Here is a 15,850-nt window from a genome sequence, read left to right as displayed (position 1 = left end):
TGGAAAGTTTACGGTTTCCAATTATACCCAACCTAATAACCCAATATGGCTGCTGCAGGTACAAAATGTAACGTTAGCTAGTGGCAGCAATTACAGATTCATTTATTCTTTGGATGACTTTTATGTTCTAATATGTTAAATGCTTAGAGTGATCATTTTGAACTTTTGCTAAATAGATGGTAAACTGCTGTTGTGACAAAGCAAAGTAAAAAAAAAAACACAGATATTTCCATCAAACCCTGCAGTCCAGGGTTTGGAGACAGAAAACATTTTAAGTACTCTTGATATGCAAACCTCCATATTAAATCATTTTGAACTTTCTAAAACAATAAATTTGACTCAACAAGATGCTAATCTATAAATGTTTTTGTATCTTATGTTATTTCTGCTCAGAAATCCTGAAAATATTAGTTCAGGGAAGCTTTGCTCCTGCATTCATTTGACTTAAAGTGATTAATTTAGCCTCCAATATCCAAGTGGGAGAAAACAGCCTCCATGCTTGGATGCAGGTGTCTGATCCAGCTTTGGTGTCAGTTTTTTTACACCTCACCCTTTCTGTGAGACTGTTTTTAATCTTCCAAAATCTGTCTGGTTCCTGAAAACTAACATCTAAAACTTCTAAAGCAGATCCGTGGTTCTGCTCTCATTTTGTCCAAAAACTTCTCAATGTCTTTCAAATATTGGTGTGTTTTGTATTGTTTTTGAAGCTGAGGGACATTTCCCCACCTTGTTTCCATTCCATCTCTCTATTTAGACTTCATCACTCCTATGTGAAGACTATAGTACAATCCAGTTGTAGAATCATTTTGGCGAACTTGGAGAGGAAACTCTAATCCCTTACATACATGTATTAAATAATAAAATATCCAGGAATGCGCTTACTACATGTTTTATATTTAAAATATTCAACCAGTTCCTGCACCATTTTGACATGTAATCCACTTCAAATGCTCCCGAAAATATTCTTCCCGTTAAGAACTTTCCCTGCTTATTTCAGTCCTTCCTTTTCCTTGCAACATGTCTTTCCAGTGGCTTTGTTGCAGCCATGTTTGGGTTTCTGCACATATTTGTTTTGTCTGAACTGGAGTTTATCTTTGCCTCTCTCACACACACACACAAAGCAAAGGCGAGTTGAATCATGAGGAGGATGTAGTAAGGATCAGGGCTTATTTGAGCCTAGTCTTTGTGAGAGAAAGAACCTTTTCAATGCCAGGTGTTTTTAATGTTTCAGCGTTTTCCACTAAGCAGGTGATCCTTCTTGCATAACAGCTTCTAAATGATAAAGAGAAGGTTCTCATGCTGTCAGTCCACAGAAAGAAAATCCAGTGGAGGTGTTCCTGGAGGATTTAAATCAATGTAATCCTCAAAGATTTAAGCATTTATATTCTAAAGCGTAATAAAGAAATCAAGGCTCTTTTGCTCTGTTTATCACAATTCTACGTTGCCTAAGCAGCGAATTGTGGAAGATTGTGTTTTGAACGACTTGAGATTGTTATGTCCTGTTGGACTTTAGAGGGATTCTGACCCACCACTCTTCACAGTGAATTTGCTTCGTTTTTTGCAGACATTTGCAGACATAGTTCAGGGATATTGGAGGCTAAACTAATCACTTTAAGCACAGTAACAAATCCAAAATGTTTCTGGCACAAACTCACCGAGAAGGAGACAGAGAGACAATAAACTGGGACGGTAAAGACTCCAGTAAACCTGACCAACTTGTTTTGGCTTGTTAACTTCATCCTGTTCATAAATATTATGAAGGCAACAAGCCAAAATGCAGTTGTTTCTTAGTGCTTCTGGATTCTTCATCTTAAACTGCAACATTTTATAAATCAGGTTGATAACTGAACCATTAAAACTCTGAATGTTTTTTTCAGCTGTTTGTCTTGCATTTTAGCAAATTTTAGTTTATCCACCAATATTTTTACACTGAATGTTAGTCAACATGCTAGTGATAACCCTTATGCTAATGTTGGAATTAAGCTAAAATAAGCATTTTATCAATTTTTGGATATACTGGCTACGTTTAGCGTACTAAATGTAAGTCCACACATTAGTAAAATGCTAAGTTAGCCTTAGCATTTTAGCTGAATTTATACACTAATGCTTGCATATTGAGTTTAGACATTCGTTGGTAATCAATAATCCACATGCTAATGACAGCATTTATGCTAACCATAACATTTTAGCTCATTCCGTGACTTGGATCCGACTGACACAAAATGTCATCAGAAATTTGCTACTGTGTTTTGGGTCACGATTGAAAGAGTCTGGGCCAAATGGGCCGTTGAACCGATGACTGCTAATTTGTCATAGTAGACTCAAGAATCTTCAAAGGTCCTGTGGCTGCAAAACAAATTTAACCCAAAGTAACATTCCTCCGCCCCCGTGTCGAGGTCTTTCTGCTGATGTGCTGCTTCAGATTTTCTCCAAACTTTGTACTTATGGTCAAACGTCCTCATCTATCCCAGCAACTTGTGGTTCAGTCTGATGAAATTTGCAGTCCTAATTCACGCTGTCATGTTATTTTTAAAGAGTAGAACTTTTCTCCGTCACCATTTCAAACAAGCCATACTTATTCATTACTCATCCAGTTGTCACAGCGAATGTGTGCAGAGTCTTTTTTTCTCAGTCTTCAATGATTTTGACTTGTAAATAATCTTTTCTTTGTAAAAATTATGAAATTCAGATGGAATGAGAAATAGTAACAGTTGTTTATGTGAAATCATTGCTGATTTCTTTCCATCCTGCTGTCGTGTCCAAACAACCGAACACAAAGCCACCCAAACTTGTTTACACTTGCTGATGAATATTTAATGTTTTATTTGCTTCAAGTCTGTGTTAGAAGAGAGGATGCTAGAATATTTTTCCCAGGACGTTTTGGTTTTTTTGGTGGTCTGGTTTCTTGGTGAGTCAAAGTTAGACAATTTACTTTTTATATACTAACTGTTACCATTAAAACACTTTATTTTCCCCTGGTCATAATTTGAAATGTAAGTGTTCTTGTTTTGGTTTTGCTATAGTTTCTGGTATTGTGCATCTCACAAAAAATGCAAAAAAATAATAAATAAAAGTCTCACACTTGCTGAAATGCAGGTATCATTGTCTGCATCTCACAATCATTTGAGTCACAATTTGTGCTGCAAAACTGCATTAAAACTTCCAGAGTGGCTATGTTTATGCAGGCTGAGTGAAAACAGCTTGTTGAATCTACTGACACTTTAAACTCAAACTATTGATGTTTGCGTACAGTAAGTCTGTCACCATTCAGTTTCTGGACACATTAACAAAACCCAGACTACAAATGGATGCGCTTTCAGTTCATTATCGTTGTCCGTTAATGTGGAATTGATTTTTTTCCCAGAAACATAAACACAAGCTCTGAGTCAGACAGACATTGTTGTGTCTAGCCAGGTGTGTGTGTGTGTGTGTGTGTGTGTGTGTGTGTGTGTGTGTGTGTGAGGCTAAAGACCGGCTGAGCTGGTTTTAGTGTGGCAGCTAAACACTGTTTGGAGAGCGAACACATGTCTGGCTTATGCGCTGACACAAACACTCCCTCACATCCCCCTTCTTTTGTAAGCTTGATCTCACACTAATTGTGCTTCAGAACGGCGTTTTCCTTCCCTCAGAGATAAACACAAACCAGACACATGTAGTGTTGGAAAATGACGCATTTATCCCTGAACAATTTTGGCAAAAATCTCACTGAGCTCCCTTAGCAGGGAGTGGAAACTTCTCTCTGCTTCAGTTTTAGAAATAAATTACTTGTGTAATCCTAAAATACATCTTTCACAGTCTTCATCAGTGTGTATATCTATAGATTTGTACGTCTATAGATTTTTATTAAAGGTTTCCGATACGTTGCATTAGTCAGAAACTGAACATCATTGTTGCTGTGTCCCAGTTAGAACCAGGATACAGTTCTAACTTGGACTCTGGTCTGAGATTGTAATAGTACAACCTTGAACAAACATATCACACTTTTCTTGTGCTTAGAACTTTTATGTTTAGAAAACATTACAAATGTTTCACAATAAGTACAGAGAAGTAACGCTGAAATTATATAATACATTGATAATTACTGTTTAGTGCTGTTATTTGTAACTGTCAAGTGTAGAATACTATGTAGTATATATTTCTTTCCTATTTTGCTCTCTGTAGAGTAATAATATAACAAGTCAGTCTTGATTCCATGTTTTAATAGGAAGCCGACTTTTGTTTTTTTTTTAATGAAATTTTAACATAAATAACTGTAACTGAAGCTAGAATTAATTATCTTTATAAGTCATCATAAATTTAGAATGTAACAAACTCTAAGTACTAAACTATATATGCATTTAATTTTTTCACTTAAGGCTGTTTTCTATGAGGCTGCAAATGGTGACATGACATGATGAGATGTGTGTGTGTGTGTGTGTGTGTGTGTGTGTGTGTGTGTGTGTGTGTGTGTGTGTGTGTGTGTGTGTGCACACCTCCTCAGCACACTGCTAATGATTATTATGTCGAGTGTCACAATGGATCAGAGCCATTACACACACAAAAATACACACAGCTCTTTTACACATGACCTGCCCTGCAACTTCTCTCTCTTTTAAATCAAGAGCGTGTGTTAATTTTAGCCAGAAGAAGCTAGACTGCTCTTGTCGTCTCGCACCCCCACTCTCATGTACACACACACACACACACACACACACACAAATGCACACACACAGAGCCAGACACGCGGCTCATAATGAGGTTTGATTTTCATACGTTTCAGACAGACTGCTTGACGGGCCAACTAGCACTGTGTTGGCCTCAGTGTGTGTGTGTGTGTGTGTGTGTGGTGTGTGTGTATGAGTGTCAGCTGGTGTAATTGAAAATGGTCTCAGTCTTCCTCAGCCTCTCCTTACACACACATTTAAAATATTTGTTTCATTGAGAGATTTGTTTTGTGCATGAACCAGACTAAAGCATGCAATATGCTAAGATGACACTAAAAGCTTTAAGGAAGCTAAAACTATGCAAAAATATAAACATTTTGCACTTAAGATGAAAAAAAACATCCTTGTCTGCAAATATTTTCTACCCAGCTCTCCTGAAATAGCATTGTTTTAGCCTCACTTGGTTTGAATTCTGTAAAAGAAAAAAAATCTTCATTTTGAAATCCAATTCTTAATTATTTGATCAACAGATCAGCCCTAAATGATTAAATGTTCCCTAAAGCATTGCTACGTTATTGCTTTCAGGTGATAAAGTTCTACTGAATTTTTGTTTGCATTTTTTATGTATTTTATGTAAAATAAGCTTAAAAAGTATGAGAAATATACACAATGTGCCACTTTGTTTTCCTTGGATTACTTGACTAATTGTCAGAATAATCAATGGAATAATAGATTGCTGAAACAATCGTGAGCTGCAGCTTTAGCACAGTTACAGCTGAAAATGTAACTGCATAAAATGTGAACCGTTTGCATGTGTGAAGACCTCATCAGATGCAGAGCAAGGTGCATATTTGCTGGTGAACATGGATACTTTGCCCCCACGTTGTTGTTAGAAATGGCATTGCCTTTCTTTCTCGCACAGGAAGCAGGACATGAGACTGAAAGTGTGTCTGGAAGTTGTTCAGTTTCCCCCAGGACCAGCTAAGAATAAACATAGTGTGAGACTTGATTTAAAATGTTGATGCAGCTTATATCTACATTTATTCACAACATCAGGAAGTTTTGTACATGTTTGAGGAATGATGACAATGAAGCACCAACTGTTACCAAAGTGTGTCAGTCAGGGTGAAGACGTGACCCAGATGTGGGTTGAAAGCAGATCAACCAGACCTGCAACCTGTTTGGCATTTTGTCTTATCAGTTGAGCTTTTTATTAAACATCTGGGAGGAAATAGCTGATGGTCTGAGGTGAAATATTTGCTTTGGACTGAGTTTTGCAGGTGTTATTAATGTCTGCGCAGCCAGGAGGGAGGTGAGGTTACAAAAAGGAGTGGAGCAAAATTCCTGTCTAGTGATGTGAGAGGACGATAAGAGTCGCACAGGAGAAATTTACGGAGAGTTATTACTTCTTAGATTCACCAGCTATTGAACCAAGAGGTCCATTTCTGATTTTGTCTCTTTCTTTCTTTCATCTGCTGAGGTGTTTACTGCAGATAAAGACAGTTCTTAAAGGTTGTTTTTTAAAATTATCGCCTTTTCTCCACCATCATGGTATATTAGCTCATAAAGAAAGATGGCATTCATATACAGTGTATGTCTTTGTTAAACCCTGTTTTGTATCTCTGTTAGTTTTTAGGGTGTTTTCACACCTCATAGGCCGGTGGAGTAGGTTTGATTTCAGACAACAACTGCAACATTAGTTACATTTTCAGCAGCTATGGTTTGTTTTCACACTGCACTATATCAAACAAACTCAAACCTTTGAAAAACCTGTCCCCCTCCTCACCTGTGGGGGCGCTGCCCCAAGAATTACTGAAGAAAATTACACAAAAACCTCTGAAAGAGACATGAGCGCAACTTCCTTCCTCCTAAAATGTAAACAAAAATGGAGTAGCATCAGATTTGTCTTTTGTTTTTGGTAAAAGACCATGAGGCAGTTCTACTCCTAGCATTTACCCAGAATGCCCTGCACTGTAGTCCACTTCCTGCTTTGGAGCAGTTTGCTTTCCTCCACGTTGGGAGTTTGATTCACACCTCCTCAAACAAACAGTTTAATTAAACCGAACAGGAACATTGGAAGAAAGAGACTGAAAAGTTTCATCAAACATCCAACATGAGCGCTTGCTGATCCAAAGGTGAAGAGGTCAGAGGTCGTGGCACTCTGAGAAGTCAGCACTACGCTCTGCTCTGTCAGGATATGTAGCTCACTCGGAGTCGGTGACCTACTCTCTGCTACAGTCAGCCCGGCTCCAGGTCCAGATGGGACTCACAGTTTAACATGGGAGTTCCCTGGATTAGCTCGCTAAAATTAGACTAATGCTGCCCTGTCCTCTCCTCCTGCCGCTTTGCTCCACTTTCTGCCACTCGGTCACTTCTCTCTCCTCTTCTTTATTCTATCACTTTTGTCTGAGTCTGCCGTCTCTGATTGGTCCTGTGAAAATATATACATATATTTTTTTAACTCAGACACACGATAATAATTTCAACAGTGCAGAACCACAGAATTTGACCAAGTATTTTTCTAGTGCAAATTTCTTCGTACACTTGAAAGTAGACAAAACAAAATTAGGATATATAGGAGCTTGTTGTCAACAATATTGATAGAAAGGTATTAGTTCCATTGGCATATTATTCCACCGTTAACAAGTCATTTTCCCCAGAAATAATCTGCCAGAGGTATGAGTACTTTTTATTAATGTTTAAGAATTACTGACCTGAACAAGCCAGTATATCCTGTTGAAAAGTTACTTGTAAGTTAGATTTGTGCCATTTTAAGTGTCATAATATATTTATACTAAACTAAATAAAAATACCTGGTAGAATTTTGCGTATAACTTTAGAAAAATACATTTAAGCTTGTTGAGGTAAAAAAATAAAATCAGTTTTATAAATGCAGTTGTGAATGTTTTGTTTGCAGTTCAGATATTTTATGATACTGTAAGTTATGATGTTATTTAGATTAATAGGCATTTTATTTGACGTGTTACTGGTTTGGATGGGGTTATATTTTCCTGGTTTGTTTCTTCCTGGAGCTGGGAGAAGAAAACTTAATTTGTTATCAGGAGACGTCTGATTAGTATTAGTACTAATTATGAGTCATTTTTTTCCCCAGCCACGGAGACGTTTGTAAGAGGTCTGAGAAAAAATTGAAGTTGTACAAAACCAGACGTGTTGGAAATGAGTGTTCCCTTTATCAGAATGGTGAAAGATTAAAAAGTGGAAAGATGGGAAAGGATGAAACCCCCTCCCCGAAAAAAAGTCTTACACACAAGTATGTTCACACACACACGCACACGGTCCTTCCTCTTCATTTTCCCACTATTGAAACCTCCACTGAGAGTTTTGTCGACAGAAATTCCCACACTTGTTGGCTGTGTCAAGACCCTGACTTAAAAGTCAATGTTGTGTGTGTGTGTGTGTGTGTGTGTGTGTGTGGGTGTGTTTGTTGCTCGTCCGACAACCCCCTGCAGCCTTTCTCATGGAAATTGGTAAGCAAATCGTGTGGACCTATGACCTAAAAGTTCTCACAAACTCACAAACGCACTTGCATAGACCCACACTCTCTCTCTCTCACACACACACACGCACGCACACACACGCACACGCACACGCACGCACACGCACACACACACACACACACACACACACACACGCACACACACACACACACACACACACACACACACACACACACACACACACACAGCTGTGTGAGGTATTTCTGACTTCCCAGACTGTCGAGTCATCCAAGGACCAAGTGAAGGAGAAGGACTTGGCAAGTTTCTTCCCTGTTCTATCTTCTTTTCTGTTTTTCTTCTATTAATTTCCCCTCTCCTCTCTTCTCTATTTAACCTCTTAGTTCACTTTCCTTTGCTCTTGTATTTTCTATTTTCTCTACTTGTCCTTCCACCTTTGCTTGCTTTTCACTTCTCTTCATCTGTTTCTCCTCTTTATTTATGCTCCTGCTCCGTTTTCTGCTTGCCTGCGACCTTTTGCTGACTGCAGGAGGAGGCAGAGGAGGAGGAGGAGATGGAGGCAGATAGACAGAGGGCAGGCAACGGATGACAAATGAGCTAATTGCTTTAGATTAACCATGCAGTGTCTGCCTGCCTCCCAGGCTTACAGCCTCCTCCTGTCTAGACAACACCGCAGAGGGAGGGAAAGGATCAGCAGGCGATCTCATGCAACATGACAAGAAGTGAAAATCTGCTCGCAACTTTTTGTAGTTTTGTTCTCCGGAGCTGCCCCAAAATCAACTTAAAATAACTTGAAGTGCGGAGAAATAGTCAGTTGAGGACAGTAATCCACTCTCTACAGGAGCATCTGCTCTTAGTAGAGAGTGATTAAAGATCACAAGACTAAACAGAGATTATGTTAGCTAATAATTTCTATTCTTGACAAGAAAACTGCAAAGAACTTTCAGGATTTTTTTTATGTAACAGTATCAGCAACACCTCTTTGAAACAGAAAAAATATTGTTTGCTGCAAAGATGCTTCTGAAATGCTGCTCTGTCTGCTGCAGATTAGCAGTTTTAAATTCACTGACTGAGAAAAACAAAGCAGGTGGAAAATGTTATGTTAAATGTCATTTTTTGAGTCTGAAATTAAATTTCATTCAGAGGACAAAATAGTTTATAAGATGTCCAATTTGTAGGAATATAAATGTGTCTTGCAGGATTAAAGTTCTGTGTTCCTCCAAAAACATCACTGTCTACAAATTTCCTTTAGATTGGAGTGTGTGCATGCAAAAAATGCAAACAAAATGCTTCGCAAAGTCAAGTCCTTTCAGACAATATCGATAATTTTCCAAAATATCTGTTCTTTTGGAAAACAGCTGGAAAAACCAGCATGTACTTCCTGTACAAGAACACGCAGTGAAATGGACCAGACAGTGCAACAAGTAAGAAAATCTCTGTTAGCAGCTTTTATTCAGCAGTTGTTGGTGTTGTCGTCTGTTTCTTCACACATACAGAGAAGGAGCTGAGAAATCAGCATGTTTCCCGACAGCCATGCGCGTTCCAAAAACAAAGAACAATATTGCTGCGTTTCTGAGCCACATCTTCACCCTAAGGATATTTTATTTTTTTTATTTTTTACCAGCGCGACAGCACGACACGTGTGCTCTAAAAATACTTCTGGGATCGAGAGCAAAAAGGAGAGCGAGAGTAGTTTAAATCTTTTCTTGAAATTCAGATGTGTTTGCTTGACCCCAGATTGGCTGGATGCCTAAACTGAACCAAAAGATTATAGAATATTAAGCAACTCATAATGATAGATATGAACAAAATGAAAGCAAAGACATAATAGAAGGAGGTTTGAAGCATATAACTTAAACTGAATGATTGAAATATGTAAAACGATGACAAGCTAAACAACCTTAAATGTGAAATGTTTGGCAACTGAAACTCTTCTCTTACTAACGAGGTTATTATTCTGCAGAGAGAGAGTCCTGTTGGTCAGACAACGAGGTTTTGCAGCAGTGGGAAGGAAAGGCCACCGTTGTGGCTCCATAATGTGAGACTGGGAGGCAAACATTTCTGAGCTGCAGTTAAACTCTGGGAACTTTGTCAGAGTTTAAATCCATCAGGGTTCATTCAGTGTGTTTTTAATGATCCAGGTTCAGAGGGCAGAAGGATGAAGATGAATAACATTTTTTCTTTTATTGGGCTTGAAGTTAAGTTCTTCTTTTCCGCTTTCACTTTTACTAATTCCCCTCTAAGAAAAAGCTTTTTACAGTTATTTGCCAACAAATAATCAGAGTTTTCACCAAAAGGCTTTCTTCTCACTGCATTAATTTTCAGACACAATCTGTGTCTAAAAATCTGTTTTATGCGATGATCTAAAAAACCATAGCTCTACCAAATTAAATTCAATATTAAAGGATTAAGCTCTGCGCAGTGCTGGGTGTGCAGCAGTGGCGTATGAGGTTAGTACATCCCACGTATGAGGCCTTAGCTGCTGCCGGTTTGACTCCCAGCGACTTTCCCCTCTTTCCTGTCAGCCTACTTTTAAAAAAATACGGGCCTCTAGAGGCAACAAAATCAAAACAAAACCAAAACTCTGCACAGTGTCACAGTTGTGTTCTTGCTGCAGAGTTGCCTTGAAGCCAGAAGGTCCTGGGTTCGATTCCCGGCTCAGGGTCTTTCTGCTAGGTGTATGCATGTTCTCCCTGTGCATGGTGGGTTCTCTCTGGGTTCTCTGGCTTCCTCCCACAGTCCAAAAATATGATCGTTAGGTTAATTGGTCTCTATATTCTGTGAGTGCATGGTTGTCTGTCTGTCTCTTTGTTGCCCTGCGTGCCCAGCGTGACCCCGCCTCTCGCCCGGAACAATAGCTGGAGAGGCACCGTCACCTCCAGACCCCACTAGAGACCAGGATGTTAGAAAATGGATGGAAGGATTAAACTTTAGGATATTTTAACAAACTTTAACTCAGAAAGAAGAGAAAGGAATACAAAATAAGCTCTTTCTTTCTCCAGATTTCTGACATGAAGTCTACATTGCTGACTTTTAATTGCATTTAGCCCGTTTTCTCATTTGTATCTATGAGGCTTTCTGCACTCTCCTGCTCAGCCTCCTCTCTTTGTGTCTCTGAGTGCTGTGTTTATTTGCTGTTTCTTTGCTGCTTTGTTGTTTTTTCCCCGTAGCGCTTTCATTCTGATTCGATTAAAAGGAGGATACAGCCGAGCGAAAGAGGAAGCGAGGCAGAGTGAGGGGTGAAGGGAAGACAAACAACAACAAACATAAACAGATTAAAAGCATTATTTGTCAACAGCGACGCTGCCTGTTAAAGGGAACTGAGAGGAACAGAGAGACACTTAAACAGAAATCAGTGCCAGTCTCACCATCTGTGTGAAGCCACCCAGACTGTGTGTGTGCGTGTGTGTGTGGGGGTGTGTGTGTGTGTGTGTATACGGGTGTATATGTGTGGGTGTGTGTGTGCATGTATGTGTGTGTGCGTGTGTGAGTGTGTGTTTATGAGTGGGCATAATGCCTGCGCACAGCTTGTTCTGTCAGCTGGTACCAAACTCCCATAACTTGTTTTTTTCTCTTTTTCTTTCCTTTCCTTTCCTTTGCTTTCCTTTCCTGTCCTTTCCTTTCCTTGTTCTGTGTACCCCAGCTTCCTATGATGGACCAACTCTGTTAGCGTTTGTGTTCAGACTGTCACTTTTACAGCTTCTTTTACAATTGTATACATTAATCTGAAGCTGCACAGTTGGTAGAACTGTTGCCTTGCAGCCAGGAGGTCCTGGGTTCGATTCCCGGCCCGGGGTCTTTCTACATGGAGTTTGCATGTTCTCCCTCTGCATGGTGGGTTCTGTCCCGGTACTCTGGCTTCCTCCCACAGTCCAAAAACACGACTGCTAGGTTAATTGGACTGTATCAGTTCTCCTTCTGTGTATATATGGTTGTTTGTTCTGTCTGTCTCTGCGTTGCTCTGCAATGGCCTGGCGACCTGTCCAGCGTGACCCCGCCTCTTACCGAAAGGATCCCGCTGGAAACAGGCATCAGCCTCCTGATCCCATTGGGGACAAGGTCTTAGAAAATGGATTGATGGAAATTAATCTGCATCCTTCAGATACTTTTTTGAGTGGAACCTTTTATCTGGTTTTCAGTTGTAATTTTCTGTTGGATGAAAAGCGAAGAAAATTATGTTCAAAAGCTAAAAGAAAAAGCTAAAAAGCTTTTTGCAAGTTCTTGCTTAAAAATTATCTGCAGAATATCAGTTTATTTTACTTCCTATGATAATTTGGATTGAAAAAAACATTTTCTTTAAAGCCATATTACCCAACCTTACTGGACAACAGTGGAAAGATTTACACTTCTGTTGATTGACTGACAGAAGTGAATCAACACACAAACAGTCAGAATGGCTGATTCTGATCTAATCATATCTATGTTTGCATTAATAACTTAGAGCTGAAGCTAATCTGAACTAGTGCATTTTTATTTGGAGTTATAATGTTTGTTTTTTCCAATGATCCCCCCTCCAGCCTCATGGCTCCCTATTTTTGTCCTTCATCATTATTCTGTCCATCCCTCTGACCCATCTGTCCCTACCAGACGCTCCCACCGCTCCCTCGCTCTTCTCCTCCCCCCGTCACATCGACCCCTTTTGTTTGCATCTATTGAGCGGCTGTGGGGGAGGCAGGAAGGCTCCGGTCAGCTGTTTCCTCCATACGTGTGTGTGTGTGTGTGTGTGTGTGTGTGTGTGTGTGTGTGTGTGTGTGTGTGTTTGTCTGGACAGTGTGGGAATGTGTGTGAGAAAAAGTTGCAGACAAAGCTCAGTCCAGACTCAGAGAGTGCGTGCTCACACTACGACTCGGAGCGTCTGCAGATCATGTAGCTCCAAGTTTTCCCACAAACTTTTTGTTTTAGTTTCTTTTTTTTAGAAATTTTGTTTAAGTTTGCTTTACTTTTCTCACTTCACCGTTGCCTTAACAACAGACCCCAGGGATCTAATCAGCGCAGTGTTTCAGAGAGAACGTCTTGATCTGGGCAGCTTGTTGCATGCAGAGACTATGCAACCATCGTCAGGGAGTCACAGCCATGAAAACTGTGTTCAGATTCAGCACTGTGGTGAGTTTTGTGTCAGTTTAGTCAGTTTTTACAGCAGGCAGCTCGGATTTCACTTTATTTTCATGCTTTTTCTTTTCAACTCTTGTGAAACTTTTAGTTCAGATCCAAACTGGACCTAGAATTAGCATTTTCACATAATAAGGTTATTGATTCTACAGTATTTTGATATTTAATGATTCTGCAGTGGATGGGAAGAGTCTGAAAATGTCCAACTCAACGTTTATTGTATTTATGAAGTTCTGTGATTATTTGTTTAAGTTGTCATTGTTGAGCTTAATTTGATCAGGATTTATATTATGATCAATATTGTTGTATTTTTAATCACTTGTGCAAAATCGTAAATCCCGTTTCGTCCAGTTTTAGAATGCAGGTTCCTCTACCTTCTGGAAAATAAACATTAACTTTTCTTATGAGGATTTTTTCAGTGATTTATTCAGTTGGACAGCTTTTAAGTTTTGTTTGGTAAAATTAAAACATGTTTTAATGAAGAAGAATGAAAAAAGTTACATTTTTTAGTTAGTTTCCATTCACTTAATAAATCGCTCTAACCTAAAAGGTCAGATTGATCATAGTCACAGTTACCAGTAATCTTCCAATTATCAGAAAACTGTAACGCTTTTATTTTGAAAAGGTTAGCTTCTCAAACAGTTGGTTAGTTGTGTGTTTCTCTCACTTCCTGTCGGTGGGAATTATTTAGGGTCACTTTTTACAGTCATACAAAATAAAAATGGTTGAATTCATAAAAGTGCAGAAATGCAGTCAGCTGACTTTTTCTTTTGACGCCGTGTGACCGTTAACGGGTCCAGACGAACACAGAGCTCTGAGAACTGGTGTGAGCCGTCTGGAAACCAGTCTGCAGTCTGGTCTGTGTGCGTGTGCGTGTGCGTGCGTCCATGCGTGGCTGCAGGTCACTTTATGTTCCTCTTTCTGATTTGGCCCTGACCTCTGCTTGCTCCCTTTGAAAAAAGTGTGTGAAAATTGCACAGTGTGTGTGTGTCTGATGGGGGTGGCGTAGGCATGAACAGCGGGGAGTTTGAGCAGACTGTCTCTAAACAAAGCTAGCTCTGTCTGTCTGATGTTGTCTGGCTCTGTGTGGGCGTGTGTGTGTGTGTGTGTGGGTGTGTGTTTGTGTGTGTGTTTGTGTATGAGATTCCCAGACCCCCTCCATGTCTGAAATAAAACACTGACCTTGTTTTGGTAATTATATTTCACAATTTGGATTTATTCCACCTTTCTTCTCAATAGGAAGTGATCATTTTTGCTTCATAAGTACAAAAATGTCAAATTTCTTTTGTTTTATATTGAAAACATGATATTTTCATACGATTTGTGGAAGCAAATTTTTCTCTTTCACTGCACAAAAAAACCAAAACCCTAAATCTCAATCAGCTGAATTCAAAGCTTGCATGCAAATAATGTTGTTGTTCTTTATTATTGCTATATTTTTGTTATTATTTTTTTATTCACATGAGCTGATTCTAAATTGTTCTTCCATTTTCCTTTAGCCTTTGAGATCCCTGATCTTCCTGCTGTTAGTCGAGAAGTTTACTGAAATACATTTCACTGCTTTTCTGAAGCGTAATAAAACTTTCTTTGTGCTGCTTGTTTCCAACATCTTAGGTTATAAAACAACTTTCATTCAGGGATATTTTTATGCACCTATAACCACTGTTTCAATTGTAAAGCATCTAATGGAGAAAAATAATGTGAAACTGGTTTACTCCCACAAAGCAACTGGGTGGAGTTTGACTCTCAGCCTGAGCTTTGCAGCGCTTTGTTAATAATCAGCAGCTTTCAAGGTGACTAAGTCCTGATGACATAACTGGGCATGTTTGTGGCATTTTCTGTGCATGTAGAAAAAGTTTTAATCTGTTTTTAATACTTTATTGTTTGTTGGTTCAGATCATATGCTGACCTTAGTGTTTGTGCCGTTGCAGCCCAGCTGGAGTTCGTCCAGATCTTGGTGATTGTGGTGTTCATGATGGTCATGGTGGTGGTCATCACCTGCCTGCTCAACCACTACCGCCTGTCTGCGCGCTCCCTGCTCTCCAGGCACTCGCCCGCCCGCCGGAGGCACCTGCCGCTGGCCAACGTAAGAATTTCCTCCTGGCTGGGATGAATGCTCTTATTTTAAACAGAGAACAGCTGTTATTAACTATTGAGTATTAAAACAAGCTAACAAATTTAAGATTTCAGATGATTTGTTTATTTTTATTTTTATTTTGATGCACAAACGTAAGCAAAAAGTTTCAATATTTTCCCGCTCAAAGATCGCTAGATGTAGTTTTAGAACATCCAACTGTATATTTTTTGATAGCAACCTTCCTTTTTTTTTAGCTGACTGGCTGTGTTCAGCAACAAGTTGGGGAGGGAATAGCAATAAATTAATCTCAAGATAAATTAAAATGAGCTCAATAATTTCCATTTGCAAAAACTGGATGATAAAAGTCTTCAGTCTGGTGCTTTGGTCTCAAGAAGCCCCTTTTTGTGAGAGACTTCATAATTCATTTTTATTGTTTCTGTTGTTTCGGATATTTACACTTTATCCTGGTTCCAGTGTTAAATGTTCATTACAATGTAAGGTTTATTGATACTTGAGAATGTGTTCTTGCATTATTATGCCTGACA

The 15,850-nt window shown here is 39.2% G+C and overlaps 1 protein-coding gene across 2 annotated transcripts in view; it reads left to right on the top strand.

The window, feature by feature from the left end:
* pmepa1 (prostate transmembrane protein, androgen induced 1) overlaps positions 1-15,850 on the top strand; it is a 36,912-nt gene that overhangs the window by 11,936 nt on the left and 9,126 nt on the right. The window contains exons 1-2 of one of the 2 annotated variants that reach the window (XM_055050385.1): positions 12,971-13,222; positions 15,160-15,314. In XM_055050385.1, the coding sequence (XP_054906360.1) occupies positions 13,165-13,222; positions 15,160-15,314 (213 nt within the window). In that variant the 5' untranslated portion in view covers positions 12,971-13,164. Of the gene's footprint in view, positions 1-12,970; positions 13,223-15,159; positions 15,315-15,850 lie in introns of those variants that run through there. The other variant, XM_055050382.1, reaches the window with a different exon arrangement.

The sequence above is a fragment of the Poeciliopsis prolifica genome, unplaced genomic scaffold (genome assembly GCF_027474105.1).
Source record: "Poeciliopsis prolifica strain line A6 unplaced genomic scaffold, Auburn_PproV2 SCAFFOLD030, whole genome shotgun sequence".
Taxonomy (NCBI): domain Eukaryota; kingdom Metazoa; phylum Chordata; class Actinopteri; order Cyprinodontiformes; family Poeciliidae; genus Poeciliopsis; species Poeciliopsis prolifica.
Note: the sequence above shows the minus strand (reverse complement) of the source record. Positions and strands in the feature narration are given on the sequence as shown.